Below are 15,987 nucleotides of genomic sequence, written 5' to 3'. Positions count from 1 at the left end.
GAGTTTCGTCAAGGTTTAATATATTTTCCTCTCCGATATTTTTCATGCATGACGATTCATTAAACATTGCATTGTTCATTAATAAAATTGATTATTTTTTTCATCCTAATTTCAACCAATCAAATGGTGGCATTTCCTGTCACGTGGTACAAGTAAAACGGTTTTACTTCGGATATTTTTCGGATATTTCCCTGTTTGTTGCTGAGCAATGAAAATATTCTATAAACAATTGGTACTCGTTTTAAACCCCAAAACTGTCATTAGGAAAAATCAAGTTCGAAGACTTTACCTCGACATAAGCAGATTTGGAGAAGAATCCTTGGAGATTATTCATCAAAAAATTAAAAATAATGTTCTTAATAATAGAGTGAAGACAAAGGCCACAATTTGAAAACAATTCTCTGCATTTTGTGCAGACAGAAAATACACGCTGGAGAAGCCACAACTACGAGTGAAAAACCATACCATATGACGTGAAATGCCACGATTTTAATTGTTTGAAATTGGAATGATAGAAATAATCCAGCCAAAAACCCCTCGACCTCCAAAATTAATCGGATATTTCCCTTCAGTTTGCCTGCGTAGCACTGATCGGGATAACTTTCGCAGAAAAACCCTCCCCCTTCGCACTCGGGATTTTGAACCGGCAAAACTTATCCCTCTCGTTATCTCTCTCGCAACGAAACTCTCGGCAAATATCTAATAATTTTGAAGGTCTTGGGGTATTACTACAGAAAATTCTCGTTCCAAATACCCTAATAGGTGGAACAATGGTTATACTGACGTCAGCATAAATTTTACCGTGACAACCTACCCCCACCACATCAATTTTATATCCAAACCCGTACTCCCCGTTCTTTTCCTCAAAAGAAAAAGTTATGTTGACTTCAGTATACTGTAGAGTGCTTCATTTGGAAATGAGTTCGATTATGTCAGACTGATAATTAGGTTGTTCATCTGTGTGATGATTTTTAGTTATTTCTCTTCGCTTTGGGTTACATGTATGGTAATTTATTAATGCAGATTATTTCATGAGAAAGTAAATGATACACCGATCAACAGTCATAGTAAAAATTTACTCTCTTACCGACCATAAGCAATACACATCACCGAAACTCAACTCGACTAACAGATTTGTCTTTCCAAAAGTTCGTACGATTGTCAACCCTCACAACAAGAACTCCTTGGTCTTACACAAAAAGAGTAATTGCTACGTCCTGACGATGTCACTAGCAGGACAATGGCGCCATCGGACTAATACAACCATTGAAAGTGGATTCGTTAGCCGCTAGACCTTTAATGAGGACTCCATCGAAGTTGATTGATTCAGGATGAGGTCAACTGAATTATTAGATAAGTTAATAACAAATCAAGAACCCAAGTTCTTAAGAGAACACATTAATATATTTATATAAACAGGATTCGATGGGAAAACTTCAACTTTCATTACAAAGTATAATCAATGAGTTTTCATTAAACTAACTGATGAAACTAAGAGAGAGAATGCCTCGTTCTGTAGCGCAGTTATGCGCGAACTAATCGGGTTTGTAAGGCTCGATATGACTTTTGATAGTCTCACTACAAGGACAGGAGAACTGCCAAGCTACCGTATTTTCACTTGGTAAGTTTGGGGGTTTTGGTGATACAGATGCATGCAGGTTGTCCTTTGAATGAATAATGCGTTGAGCCACTTTAACCACTACTTAATAACACAAGCACTTATTCTAATATACATTGGTCGTACAAAATATCCTTTGTCTTCAATATGTATATTTGATTGACTTGACACCTTGGCTAGGACTTGCTAATGTTTCATGATGTGAATGCTACGACTCGTAGGGGGATTTTTGGGAGAAGGCAGCTTCCCTTTTTCTCTCAGAAAAATGGGCGAGGAGGCAAAGGGAATTCCTCAATTATCATCTGCTAGGCAGGGTATCGAGGATAAGTGCCTGTGGTGACTGTCACTACACCTTGTCAGACCCCCTTAGACTAATCAACAAGCCGACCGGGTCCATCCCCATCATGAAATCAGGAGAATACCCTAGAACCGTCCAAACCATAAACCCAGCTTTCCTGTCCGCCTGTGGCAAGAGTCACAAATACGGTGCCGAATCAATCCCAGACCAGCAATTCCTATGCATCCCCTCTACCAATTTCCAACCAATCACACTCCTACACTTTCTAGAAAATTTCGCACACTGCCAACACTGAACACACTCTCTCACCAGCCGTCACTTGGACACTTCACGCCATTCCGAATCAGAAGGAACGTCGAGAAGACAAGCCATACTTAGGGGCAATTCTCAAACATTGTAACGTAGAGAAGCTTAATAAAACGATTCTTCAGTCACACCCTGGCGGTATTTCCTCATCACTTGCTCACCTCGACACGCCGATGAATAAAAAAAGGGGAAAACGCCTAGGTGCGCGTGTAGGGCACCTAGACATTTTCGGATTAACCGCTCACTCGGGCTGAAACGATGCATCCGGGCAAAAGAGTAAAAAAAAAGAGGAATTTCTCTAGTGAAGAATTTTCTTTTCAAAAAAAGAGATTTTCGTCGAAATTCCCCCGAACGTGACTATATCACCTCTGCCTAGACAAAGGTTTCAATCACGACGAAATGGTTAAAAGATTGCATGCACATTTCTACGAATATTGTTGGAAAATTAGAACACAGCTCTTCTGTTCTGCTTCAAAAATCACTCGACAAGGTTTAGCACACGTTTAACTATAGTTTCTAGAAAAGGGACTGATTTATGATTTGTTGTGCTCTGGACTTGAGAGCATTGTAATCCTTACCACAAGTGGTATTCAAAGAAGACTCTGTCCTCTGGAAACATAAAGGTTTTATTGTTTTTCTCCTATTATAGATTTTTCATATTATAAGAAGTAAGTTAGTCTCTGGACACCAGTCCTCTAGGTCAGTCGTGCCTTCCTCGTGCAAGTTAAATAAAGAGTTTATGATTATAAAATTAATTAAAACACTACATTTATTCATACCCTTTTATCCATATCCCAATAAATATGTTGCGACGCAACAAAGAAGCTGCTAGCAAAAGGCTTGCATTAGAACCGAACTTATCTTAAACTTAACCTTCTAGTAGCGCCCCCTAACTAAAAACGTGCAGATGCAACCCTGACCCGGGACAAAGTAAAAAGGAAAACTCAATAGAAAGCGGGGAAACAAAAAAAAAAGTGGCATCGCAAGTTTTCCTACTGAGTATTGTTAGATTTCGCTGATTCGGCAAGACAATGAGTGAAGGAAAGCTTACATGTGTTGAAGACGTAAAACAGAACACCCGTAAAATAAACAGTGCTCAGATTGTTGATCTGGAACCGTGATCATGTAAATTTACTTCCATCTTTAAATGTTAATTTTTGCAAAGAACTTGCTTTCTAAAACGGTTTCTGGAGGACAATAAATTTGGATTAGAACTTGAGATTTATATTTTGGTTCATTGGGTTTCCTCAGCCCTTCGGCACTCCCTCTCATCCCTAGACAGTCATGACGATATCCTTCTACAGGTACTTCTACTTCCTGGCTTTCTTCACATTGAGGCAGGGAAGGGGGAGAGGAAGAGTCCTGATCGAGAATAGCGGCCAATATTTAGGGCGAAAATAGTGTAGGGGTTCAAATCAGCCTCATCCTGCTTCTTAAGCCCTGTAGTATAAAAAAATTTCAAGATGAAAGGATATTTTTTCACTCCACATCGTCCAAACGTTTACAAAGACGAGCAATAAAACTATTACGAGTCGATAATTAAAAAACATTTATTTTTGTAGTTTTCGAAAGCAATTTCATAGCAATTTTTGTATATTTCTAGTTTCCCCGCAGTCACTAGACAGTTTCTGGTGCCCAGAGTTTGAAGGTCCTGTCAAATGAGCTCGTTACAATAAATTTATTGTCAACAGAAACATCGACGGACATAATTTTTCCATCATGCCCCGGCAGTGTCTTGAGTGGCTGCCACGTTTTGTTAGACCATATCTTAGCTGTATTGTCATATGACGCTGTGACTAAATACTGCCCCTCACCGCGCTGATATTTCACGTCTGATAAAAGATTACTATGTGCTGGGATAGTATAAATGCACGTGCGTTTTCGTAGATCCCAAATCTTACAAGAGTTATCTTCACTGGCTGTGGCGATGTGAAAACCGTTCGGTGAAAATTCGAGTCCAAAAATTGACTTGAGATGGCCCTCCATGAACATGATGCATCTACCAGTTCGCAAATCCCAAACACGACCGAAAGAATCGTGACCGCCGGTAGCTGCTACACTTCCATCAGCTTGGAAACTATAAACAAACGAAAAGATGTAAATTAACTATTTATTACTCTATATTTTTGATTTTGTCATTTACAAGGTGCTTAAACAGTATGGATATTATCTTCCCTACATATTCTGTTCAATTTCTTCACTCTGCACCTTCTTAAGGGGTTATTCTCATGTGAGCACTTCAAAAAATCGATTTTTTTTTAATATATTTTGACAGTAAAACCTATTGAAAACATGCTGTGAAAAATTCAGACCGAAATTCATAGTATTTGATAAGTTACAGCTCATAGTCGCCGACGTGTCCTAAGCGATTGTCTACCAGGCTTTCAACTTTAAACGCGTTTTTCTCGAATCATCATTTTCTGAAACGGTCAAGGTCCTACAAGAAAAAGTATTCAACCGATTGCTTTAAAATTTACATATATTCTTCTACTCATTTATAGTTATCGGCCCTACCACAATTGTTTATTTTCGACAATATCTTTATATTTTTTTTAAACGATTTGTAACGAAAAAGAACGAGATTTTCGTGATTTTTTTTTTAAGTTCGATATTTTTTTTTGTTTTTAATGAAATTGATTATATTTGGTAGGGACGATAGCCACAGATCTACTGAATAATCATCCATTCGATTTTTTTATCTCAGACAACATGAACAGCTGCTATCACCTTGACCAGTGGACTACCTTTTTTTGTTGGGGACTACTTTGACTTTAAAAAAATATATGTTAAAAATGTAAAAAACGAAAAAAAAATTTTTTTTCGTATATTTCAAAATACAAATAAAAAAAAATTGAAAAATCAACATGATTGAAGTTGGTTGTCACATAAAAAAAAAATTCCGAAAAAGTGGTAAAATATAGGCGTTCACATGAGAATAACCCCTTAATAAATCAATTGACACTGAAGATGAAATTGAAATGAACTTGGGACATGCATGAACTTTTGTTTTGTTATTGATGGATAAGAGGAATTACCGGATATTGACGGTTATTGACGGGTATTGAGAAAGCGATTGGAGTTTTAAGTAAATTTGTCTAACTTCCCGAAGATCCAATTGAAAAAAAAACGTCTTGAACATTTAGATAATCAATGATGTCTGGTCTGTAGATCCAAGAAGGTGGATAGGTATGGGATTTGTCAAATCTATTTAATATAGTTTAGTTGTCATAATTTTTTTTTTAACTCAAAATAGCTTTGATTTGTTTTGTGACATACTGTTATGCCTCAAAATTCCATCACATTTCTCTTCCGTAATCCGGAGAATGCGAGGACACGAAAGTGGCACGTATTATTCGGAATTCAAAATATGTTAAAAAAGAAATTAAAACACACGGTGAATATATGTTAACAAATCCACGTATATTCGACTTATGTAAATAACTGGGGTGCAGCGCCAGCGATTTGCACCTTAAAACTGGCCTTCAGGGCGTCACCGTGTACGTTACATGTACGGTGGGGTCGAATGACCTAATGTAATACGAATTCACGAGATAATAAATATTCGTAAATTCGTATCCTCTGGACCAGTGATCCGAACTCTTTTCTTTAGCAGTTACTTCTTTTGTATATATGTTCGCCTGATACCTTCTGTCTCAGAGCGAATCTGTAGTTATTTAAAACCATTGGAAATAATAAATAAAAGTGGTTAATTGATTAAGAATATTTGTTTCCACCCTTTGTCCGCGTGTGATAATCCCGAAATTCTAATCCAACTGCTCGGGTTCATTACAATACAAATTATGCTATATTTAGCAAAATAGCAACCATTGTATAATTTTTGGGAAATATGGGAATGGAATACTTTGGAATCCCTGTAGATCAATTCCTATTGATCCTTACAGCTATGAATTTTCTAAAATATTTCGGATTTATATTATCCAACTCGAGTGATCTAACTAATTCTGAATAACTCTGAAGTATTGGCAGTGGGTAATGGCCTAAGTGTTTGATATTATGTAACTAGAGTAGATTAATAGGCCGTGCGAGGTTCCCGAAAACCATAACCTGGCAAGGTTGTTTTCATAATACCGCATTGAGTGTCCGAATACCCCTCAGGACCACGGAATCATAGTGCATGCGCTACTCTCTGAATGTGAGCAGTCACAGTAACAGCAAAATGTCATGATTACATCTACCCTGAATATCCGTGGACTAATCACAATCGAGTTAGACCATTAAGGGTATTCCAGTGGAGGGGTTTTACCGAAAACGTCACATGTTTGCATTTTTGATGGTATGTTGAAGTATCGCTAGTCAATTTTGGCCTGCAGACAATTCTTTGTAAAAATTCTCCAATCAGAGGAATTTTTAGTTTCAGGGTTTCTATTGAAAAGAGCAAAAACAATACGATCACATTACAGACCTATATAAGTTTATATTAATACTATGAGGTTATTGTTTCCTGGAGAGGCCGTCTGTGTGGTCTTACGACGAAAACTCCAGTGAATGTTTATTAAATAATATAAAGAAATCTTTGTTCTTGGAAAGAAAGAAATCATGATGACGATGCTTTGGTTTTTGAGATTTCAAGATCGTTTGTCAGGTCGTCGACTGCTCTCGAAGTGTGAACACATAATCATAGAAATAAAACTGCTCTTACTTATATCGTCTATTTTTCATTAACCTGGCTTTCAATTAATTAAAATCTAATATTTTCTTTTACCGATGCTCGAATCTGAAAAACTTGCTTATCCAGCTTTATAAAAATTGACGGGAACTTGCATCTCACCTTAACTGTTCAATGGTGAGAAAAGTTAATGAAATGTTAGAAAGAGTCATAAATGAATCAAGTACGACCTATAGAAAACTCCTACAAAATATGATAACTGGCAAAAAGAAACACTTGAATTTACTTTTGCGTCCTCCATAACCCATTGAACCTTGTCATCGTCTTTAAGTCAATTTTCCCATATATTTTTACAAGACAAGTCAGCCTACATTAAACAGGCAGGAAAACTGATTGATGCAGTCGGTCTATGTTGTTGGTTGTTGATAAACTACGAAACATTCTGGGGAAATTCGTGATAGCATAATAAATTTTCCTCCGAAATTATCACTGTTGTTGCCATATTTCTTCCGAATCCTGGTGATTTATTTCTAATTTCTGGCTAAAACTCTCAAATTCACATATAGTTTTTAGAGGTTTTAAATAAAAATATGATAGTATAGACTGACAACTTTTGTATGAATGAAATTGACAGCTTCATCCAATTTAACATGAATTGCGCAGAATTTGTGTATTCGATTCCCACGAGGACTGGCACAAAAATTTCCAATATAATATTGAAAGAGTATAAAGCTTCCATTCGAAGGCAAAATCGCAATCTGATACCAATTTGACTATTTAAAGAGTTCAATTTTGTCTCCTACCTTATGCAATGGACCGCTCTGGCGTGACCCTCCTGATGAAGTACCTCAGCTTGTTGCTCCAAATCCCATAATCTCCATGATGCGTCGTGGCAACAAGTGCCCAAAAACCTTCCCGAAGGATGAAATGCCAATCGAGATACTCGATTTGGCTCGTGACCCTCTATTTCTGCCAACGGCTCTTCTCCCGTTCCACTTCCCCATAACTTGACAGTACCTACCAAAAATTAATCACAAATGTGAAAAAATTATAAAACAACATGAAAAATTCGAGATCCAATCATTAAACAGTTGATCTATACTCATTAAAACACTTACAATGAAGAGGGGCGGGGGACTAGACTGATTATTTCTCATTTTGTTGTTTGAGGTTAATTTGAGAAATCGTGGGGTTTGTCAATATTGACAGTGCTTGGTATGTGTGGACAAGAATTAATCTTCTGTCTATATCTGTTTTTGTTGGTTTTTGGGGATTTCCCTGGGTACAAAATTCACTTTTCCCTAGTTTTATTATTTTCATTTAAGTAATGATGGTTTATAGCCATATTATTCGGGATTTCCCTTAATTGTAAAATCAAGGGAAATGGCCGCAGTTTCTTCCTTAGTTCTTATCACATCTGAATATTTCCAAATACATCTGTTGGCCAGAAGGAGTAATAAATAGGAAAAGGAAATATTCCGGGGGGGGGGGTACTATATTCCCTCTTTAGGGCAACTGAGTCTAACTTGTAATGTCAAGTCAACTCGTCAGTGTCTTGTAGATATTCGTTGTGTCAAGTGCCTTCCGTCTGAGCATGTCTTAGAGTCCTTGAGTTATTAAAATCGTTTCTAAAAATTATTAAAAGTGTTCGCTTATTTAATACCATAATCTAACAGTTTTCAAACCATCTCAGTATGTTATGGTTTTTATAATTTTTCTCCGAACAGTACCGAAATGTTTGGAATGGTTTTAATTTATAGAACCAGGAGAAACAGAAAGGAATGAATGAACAAGGGCCTTTTGTTAAATGGAGAGTGTGAAATGTTTGGTCACTAAGTCATTTGATCTGGAGACATCATACCAGAAAGATATACGTTCTGCGTGCGATAATAAATAATTAAAGTTAATAGTTAAATCGTTTTTATATTATTGAGACAATCCCCATCCATAATTCAATAGTAACTTTTTTCATTTTATTTGGACATAATGTAGAATGGTTTGAAAAGTACCAATACAAAGATTAAGGACTTACGTTTGTCGTTAACTTCGCTGACCTGATGGTCAACTTATAAAATTGAGGAAAGGAAGGATTTGAAATTTTGCTGAAGTATAGTTATTAAGAACGACTAACTCTGTATTCAAGATCAGCTCAATCAGACGTATGAACACATGGCAGAAACAATGAACGTCAATTTTTCATTATTTAAGTGTCAAAAGATCGCAATTTCTTTTTTATGGATTCCCTCGTATTGTGGAATAGAAGGAAATGAGGCAACAGACAAATTATCAAGAGAAGCGGCACATAATCTTTCAAATGAGATCAGAGTCCCATTTGTGGACTTCTGAACTTAATTTAAATATAAACAGTACAGAGGAATGACCACTGGAATTACAGAGCAAACAACCAGTGATACAAAAGGGTCAGAATTCTTTCAGCTGTACTACAGGGACACTGCTAAAACTTGGTATGAGAACTGGAAACATCCGAGGGAAACAATAGTAACTATCAACGGTATCAAAACTAATCATAATGGTGTAGTAGTCTCTCTGGAAAGAGTTGGAATATTCAAAAATCCCAGGTGGTCCTGCGGAGCAGCAAACCAAACATTTGATTACATTCTTTGGCATTGTCTAAAATATGTGAATCCAGGATAGGAGTTAGTTGACAATCTCAGTAAATCAAACTGTATGCGGCCTTTCAAGACTAAAAGATTTAATATAATTAATTAGATTCTTTAATTATTATTAATTATTTAAACTATTAATTAATCAATAAATAATTATTTTAATTTAACTTCACGCATTATTTTGATTAATAAATTAAAAAAGAATAATCAACTCTTAAACGTTAAAAGCGAAGGTACAATCACCTGCTAACGAAGTACAAACGATTCTATAAGTTTTTTTGTCCAAAAATCGTTGTTTTGCGGCTAATAGGATACTGCTAGGTAAGCACCTATACTTCTAGGAGCTGTAATGTATCTCGGTAGAGTCCGGTCTTATAATATTTAACCTATCGTCCTCAAACCAGCCGGGAAGGAAGCGCTTTCCGCGCCTCAGCAACGAAAATGTGTATAATAAAAGGAAAATGCTGATATGAATTAAGCAAAAACAGTTGCCCACCAAATAGGTCATTTTCAGTAAGCAAAAAGTTAAGAAAATTAGAACAGGAGAAAATATTTATTCAACCCTTGGATCGAGTTAAAAAATAAAAATGCCTGCTAAAAATGTGTCGTATTTTTCAATTTTTTCATTCATCAGTTTCATTTCATCATTTCATTTCTTCATTTTCTTCATTTACATGACTAAATTCCCTTCGACACCTGTCCCCTATTTCCCACGATTGCAGGTTATAAAATTAGAATGTTGGCAATTTTAACAAAATAATAAAAAAATTGAAACATCTCGAATACTTTTTGTTTCTTGATAAACTATCGACGCATCAGCTACTGCGGTTGTTAGCACCGGCTTTGGAGTATTATCACACTCGTTAGGCGCTCAGAACTGTTTCCTCTGTGAATGAATGTTACGGGTGTTATACATCTACAATGAGGATAGGAGGAGTTCATTGTAAACTTCTTCTGGCACTTCTTATTGCTAGATTTAGGCTAAATTTTTTTCTGGTCCCCAAAACTTGAATAAATCAAATAATTCAGCAAAATTCCGGCGCTGCTTAGGTGGACGCTCTACCAACTTCGCTCTACTCCCGGTTTCGAGAACGTTCTATGAAGACAAAAATATTTTTAAAATAAGTGTCGTAGGACAGACCTAACATCGTTGTGATATTTTTTTTCTCCCCCTAATATTCATGATTTTATGCGCTTTCAAAGAAAGAAGGTACGTTAAATGGTGTCATGGATTTCAATAGGCTAATTACAAAAATTAAAAATGTCTCATTTGGAGATTTTCATCAGCTTTTCGGAGGATTCGAGTTTTCCATTTATGTTATTCAGTTTGATACATATGCAATTTATGGAGAAAAAACGAAATAACGAAGGATAACATCACAGACGATCATTAATTATGAATGAGGAATCAATAAAATATTAGATTGCAATAAAAACGCAGGCAATTTTTTGTTCTTCAAAAATTCCACACATAACAGACACATGTTCAGTATGAGTATATTTAACAGTGAATATCTGTCATCAGAATCATGATATCATGATAAAAGAACAATTTTATGAAAAATGTTTACGTCGATTGTCACGAGATTTCCGAATTTTCAATTCTACTGGCTAGTTTCAATAATTAGTAAATTTCATTAGCAAATTTCATCTCATCACCTCAGGAAGGTTCAGTCATAAGTTTAATTTTTCTCTTGTAACCCTGGCAAGTCATGTGTAATTTAATCCTCGTGAAATTAGCTTTTTCTTTTTCAACCACTGCCAGTTAACTATTTCAACTGTCATAATTGTAAAAAATAATGTAAAATGCATCGGATAATAGTTGGCGAGGCTCGCGTGGCATTGTCTTCTAAGCCGAAAGCAAAATATCTTAGATGTTTCATAATAGGTAATTACTATTTTTTAATAGTTCCAGTCATTCATCAAATTTTCGAAAATATTGGCGTTTTTCAAACATTCAAACGACTTTATCCGTTTTTAAAGCATTTCATTGTAATAATGTACTATTTTCAGCAACAGAGATACCTCATTACTAATATAAATTACCATAAATATACTCCCTGGATATTCACAATAATAAATGAGCTATAGACAATAATTTTTGTTATATTAGTTTTCAAGACTTGTAAATACAGTAAATACTGATTGTATATTTGAATAATACAAAATTTGGTTAAAAAAAGGCGAGCTGTTGAAATTTTCCATTAGTAGACATCATCAACATAAGAAATTGTTTATCCACTACTAGTTATGCGAGCTAACTACTCGAATCGAGATAATAGAAATCACGTGACAAACGGAGTAAAAGTTTTTTATAGAATTTTGTTTTACTTCGATATCACGATTCCGTTGACATATTTCTGCTGTTAAATCCATTCATATTGAAAATGTCAGTACTTTCAAGGCTAAAAAAATTATCATCCTGAGTTTGAATTGCAATGTAATATTTCATTCATTCGTTATTGATCATCAATCAGCTCCTTTAATATTATCCTTGGTCATTTTTTCCTCCATCAATAATCATTGCATATACCACAAGTCAAACGACTTCTACGGAAAACTGGAAAATAGTATAAAGATCACTGAGAGAAAAAAGAATGTCAATTAGCTTGCGGAAAATTAAAACTGTGATCATATTTGTTTTTCAAATATTTCAGTTCTTAAACTAGATATGCAGTGCTAATGAGTGTTTCAAATTAATCTTCCATTTAACGCAGCCTTGAGCACACATTTCCATAATTTAGCCACTAATACAACTAAATCTATTGTCGTGACACCAAATCCAATTTGAAAAATTCGTTAATTGCACGATTTTTTCATGAGACATCTTCTGTTTAATATTGTTTTCTACTAACTTCCAGGCCATTTATTTTGATGAATTGAAATAGACATTGAGATGAATATTTTGAAAAAAGAAATGTAGAAATTACAATAAACGATATAGAAATAAATTTCGATTTTTTGTTTACTTATAAATGAAAAATTAGCATCCCATCGCCCTTGTATAGAAATATTCAATTTTTTGCTCTATAACCGTTCAATTAAGCTGACAAAAGATCCTTCATAATGTGCAAAAAATATTGATTCCAAAGAAATAATGAACGTTATGGTAATGAGAAGGGAAAGTGAGGCGCCGTCGAAATACCCGATCGGTTCAGGAAATATCTCTTGGGAATATTTCACGATTCGCTGGACCAATATTATACTTTTTTTTAATAATCATCGCAATAGTATTGATCTCGTCATATTGTAATTAATTCACCCTGCCATGAACAATTGGATGTTATTGTGATTTTTATTTTCGAATGGACGTCTGATAGTCGTTCAATACTTAACGCCCGCTTGGATAGATTGAACTATCTGGAATACACAGTTTTGGTTTTTATATTTTATCCGAAACTTTGGTGCAAACCTGCATCAAGCAGAATCGCACAGAAAAAATGAAAATATGCTGAAAAACAAGTAACAAAAAATAAAACAATAGAACTTGTCGTTTTCAATTTATGTGTCAGGATAGATGCAATGACTGCCAAACCGGTAATACCTCAGGTGAGGAGGGGGAGGGGGGCTATAAAAATAAACGATTTCCTAGGGCTTCATGGAGCATAATTTGAAAATATTTTTCTCTGAAAAATTATTAATTACTTTTAGCAATTGTTGAATATTAATATTTTTTAATATTAATATTTCCGATTTCCAGGGAATCGGAAAAATTTTCTTGAGGTGGCGATTAGCTGTCACTTTGGCGCATCAGGGGAGGGAGTGAAGGGGAAATATCCAGAATGTAAATTATACTGTAATCAACACATGGGGAATAATTATAAAATATTGTTCTCTGAAAATTAAAAAAAATATTTTTAGCAAGTTTTTAATTACCATAGTCTTAGCGTAAAATGTCTACAACCCTGGGAGTTAAAAAAATTGGATTAAGGTGGTGATCAACTGTGACTTTATTGCGAGAGAAGGGGAAGGGTTGCCAAATTTATGTTGTTATCGACTGGATTAGAAAGTGACTGTTGAGCACCTCCTCAAGTAACTTTTTTTAATCCCCCGGGGTTCTAGGGATCTCGCGGTAAGACTAGGGTAGTTGAAGAATTCTTAAAAATATTTAATAATTTTCCAGAAGATAATATTTTAAAATTATGCTCCATGACGCCCTCAGGAAATCATTGACATTTTTCAGCCACACCCCCCCCCTCCCCCAACAAATGAGGTGTTAGCGACTTTTATCCTAACGAATAAATTGCAAAGGCCAGGTTCTATATTTTTAGTTACTTTTTTTAAACATATTTACATTTTTTATTGTGCACCTTTGCTTCATGCAGGATTGTACCAAAATTTACGATAAAATATAGAAATAGAAATGATTTATTCCTTAACTTAAAAACAATTAAAGTCCTTCAAATATCAATCCTAGGATGAAGTTAACAAAAAGCGATCGAAATATTTGATTTCATTTTTAGCAACATGGAAAGTTTTCTAGAGAAAGTTATAGGAATGGAAAATTTTCCAATCCTTTTCGACTGGAAGAAAAACATCAAGTTCAAGATGAGACAAGAAGATTCCCAATAATCCATTTAAAAAATGTAATAAATAAATTGAATAAATATACCGTCAGCAGCACAACTGGCCATCACGCAGGTCTGCCCAGGTTTGTCTCCCAACACTTCCTCGGTGATGGTAGCCTTTGGATGGAAAACAATACACCCAACATTGCACGCATGTCCTTTCAAAGTTCGTACTTTTGCACAATCAGGTACAGACCATAGCTTACACAATCCCGACCACGATGAAGTTGCTAAAAGTTTTGCATCCGGACTGAATTGGCAATACGAAATGGGTCTAGTATCTCCAATTTGGGAACAATAAATAGTCAGAGCCTGCAGTTTTTTCAACAATTCCTGTCTCTTCGCCGTTCGAGTCGCTCCAGACAATGTCAACTCTTCTCTGGCCTGGTTCAATCGAGCTTTGGCACGTGGTAGTGAATAATGAGCAATCCACGTGCGAGCTATTTCCAGAGAATCAGGTCCCTCATGATACCACGTTGTCTCCGTGTCTCTCTCCACTGGATGAGCTGGTTTTTCCTCCTCATCGTGTTTCTTCTTTATGGCATCTTCTCCTACACTGGCCAACAATTCCCTTAACCTCGTTCGTCTGTCTGCTGGACCCTCGCCAAACAGACATATTGGTTCTCCAAGTTGTCTAAGATTTTTCTTCACCTCTGAATCGTCTGTCGAGACATTAATCTGCCTCGCTTTCTTTCGACGTTCAAACTCTTCCAACAAAGCCTGTCTGTCTTTTGATATCTCATCCTCCAGATCCATATACTCATTGGACATATGAACGTTTCCCAAATGCGTTGATTCATTTTGCATACCTTCTTTCTCATCATCGGTGTCATCACCACCTGCCAGGCGATTCCTTTCGGACTCTTCAAAAGATCCATAATGGACAATTTTTGTTTTTTTCACGTACACTAAATCTTCGTCGTCTGACATTGTTTAGGAAATTATGTGTCTGTAGCTCTCAATAGAGAGGTTATAAACAATGTAAAATGTAGCTCCGACTTCGGTGTGCGTATAACCTAAAAATCAGAGGTGTATGACTCTGTGACGGTGAGATTCCACTTCTGATTGATTAAAGTTCACAAACCACAAGCGATGAGTTTAATTTATTAACGATTTTTAGAATTAGTATGTATTGCTTTCCACATGGTTATGTTTATTATCACTATTTAAAAGTCTGAGGAGATGAAGGTAAACAAATCAAGGGAGCGATATTTCGCGTTTTTTCCACTTCAATCTTCAACCAGAGATCATAGGGGAGATGTGCAGGGTGCAGGGCCAATGACGAGAGATCAACCACTAAATTTTCTAGCGGTAGCGCCGGAACTAATTTTGCAGCCGGAATGGTCGGTACAGCAGGGGACGTGCGCTCTGCCGTACCGAATGTTTCGGTCATCGGGGGGGGGGCTCCGTTTGTACTTGTTCAACTGTACAAATGATCAACTGTACAGAGAATTTTCAAACGGTGAGAGCACCACTGTGCAGGGATTCAACTGTCGAGACAAAAAGGTAAGCTGTACATGTAGTGCTGGGTCCACATCAGCCGGGGGGGGGCTCCGTTTGTACTTTTTCAAATGTACAAATGATGAACAGTAGAGAGAATTTTCAAACGTTGAGAGCACCGGTGTGCAGGGATCCAACTGTCGAGACAAAAAGGTAAGCTGTACATGTGGCGCTGGGTCCACATGTACAGCCACATTTTTAAATGATTTTTCATGAAAAATCTATTATTAGGACCATTAACTACGTAAAAACAAATTTTACAAAATCATGCAAGTTCCCCATTGTGACCCAAAGTGATCTTGACAATCGTTACCAAATCGTTTGTCGGTAATAAATAATCCTTGAATTAATCATTGTAGACCTAATTTTTCATTGGATATTAGGGGGGGCTGCGTTCATACTTGCACGACTGGACACAAAGAGGATTGACTAAAAAGTAGAGG

At 36.1% G+C, this 15,987-nt stretch overlaps 1 protein-coding gene across 1 annotated transcript; it reads right to left on the bottom strand.

The window, feature by feature from the left end:
* Window positions 1–3,758: 3,758 nt before the first annotated feature.
* LOC135171067 (U4/U6 small nuclear ribonucleoprotein Prp4) lies at window positions 3,759–15,315 on the bottom strand. Its single transcript, XM_064137358.1, has 3 exons — window positions 14,089–15,315; window positions 7,653–7,866; window positions 3,759–4,299 (listed from the first exon to the last, which is right to left on the bottom strand). The coding sequence occupies exons 1-3, from the start codon at window positions 14,972–14,974 to the stop codon at window positions 3,840–3,842; spliced, it is 1,560 nt and encodes a 519-aa protein (XP_063993428.1). The 5' UTR covers window positions 14,975–15,315; the 3' UTR covers window positions 3,759–3,839.
* Window positions 15,316–15,987: the final 672 nt, after the last annotated feature.

The sequence above is a fragment of the Diachasmimorpha longicaudata genome, chromosome 18 (assembly GCF_034640455.1).
Source record: "Diachasmimorpha longicaudata isolate KC_UGA_2023 chromosome 18, iyDiaLong2, whole genome shotgun sequence".
Taxonomy (NCBI): Eukaryota; Metazoa; Arthropoda; class Insecta; order Hymenoptera; family Braconidae; genus Diachasmimorpha; species Diachasmimorpha longicaudata.
This window is presented reverse-complemented; position numbering and strand designations above follow the sequence as displayed.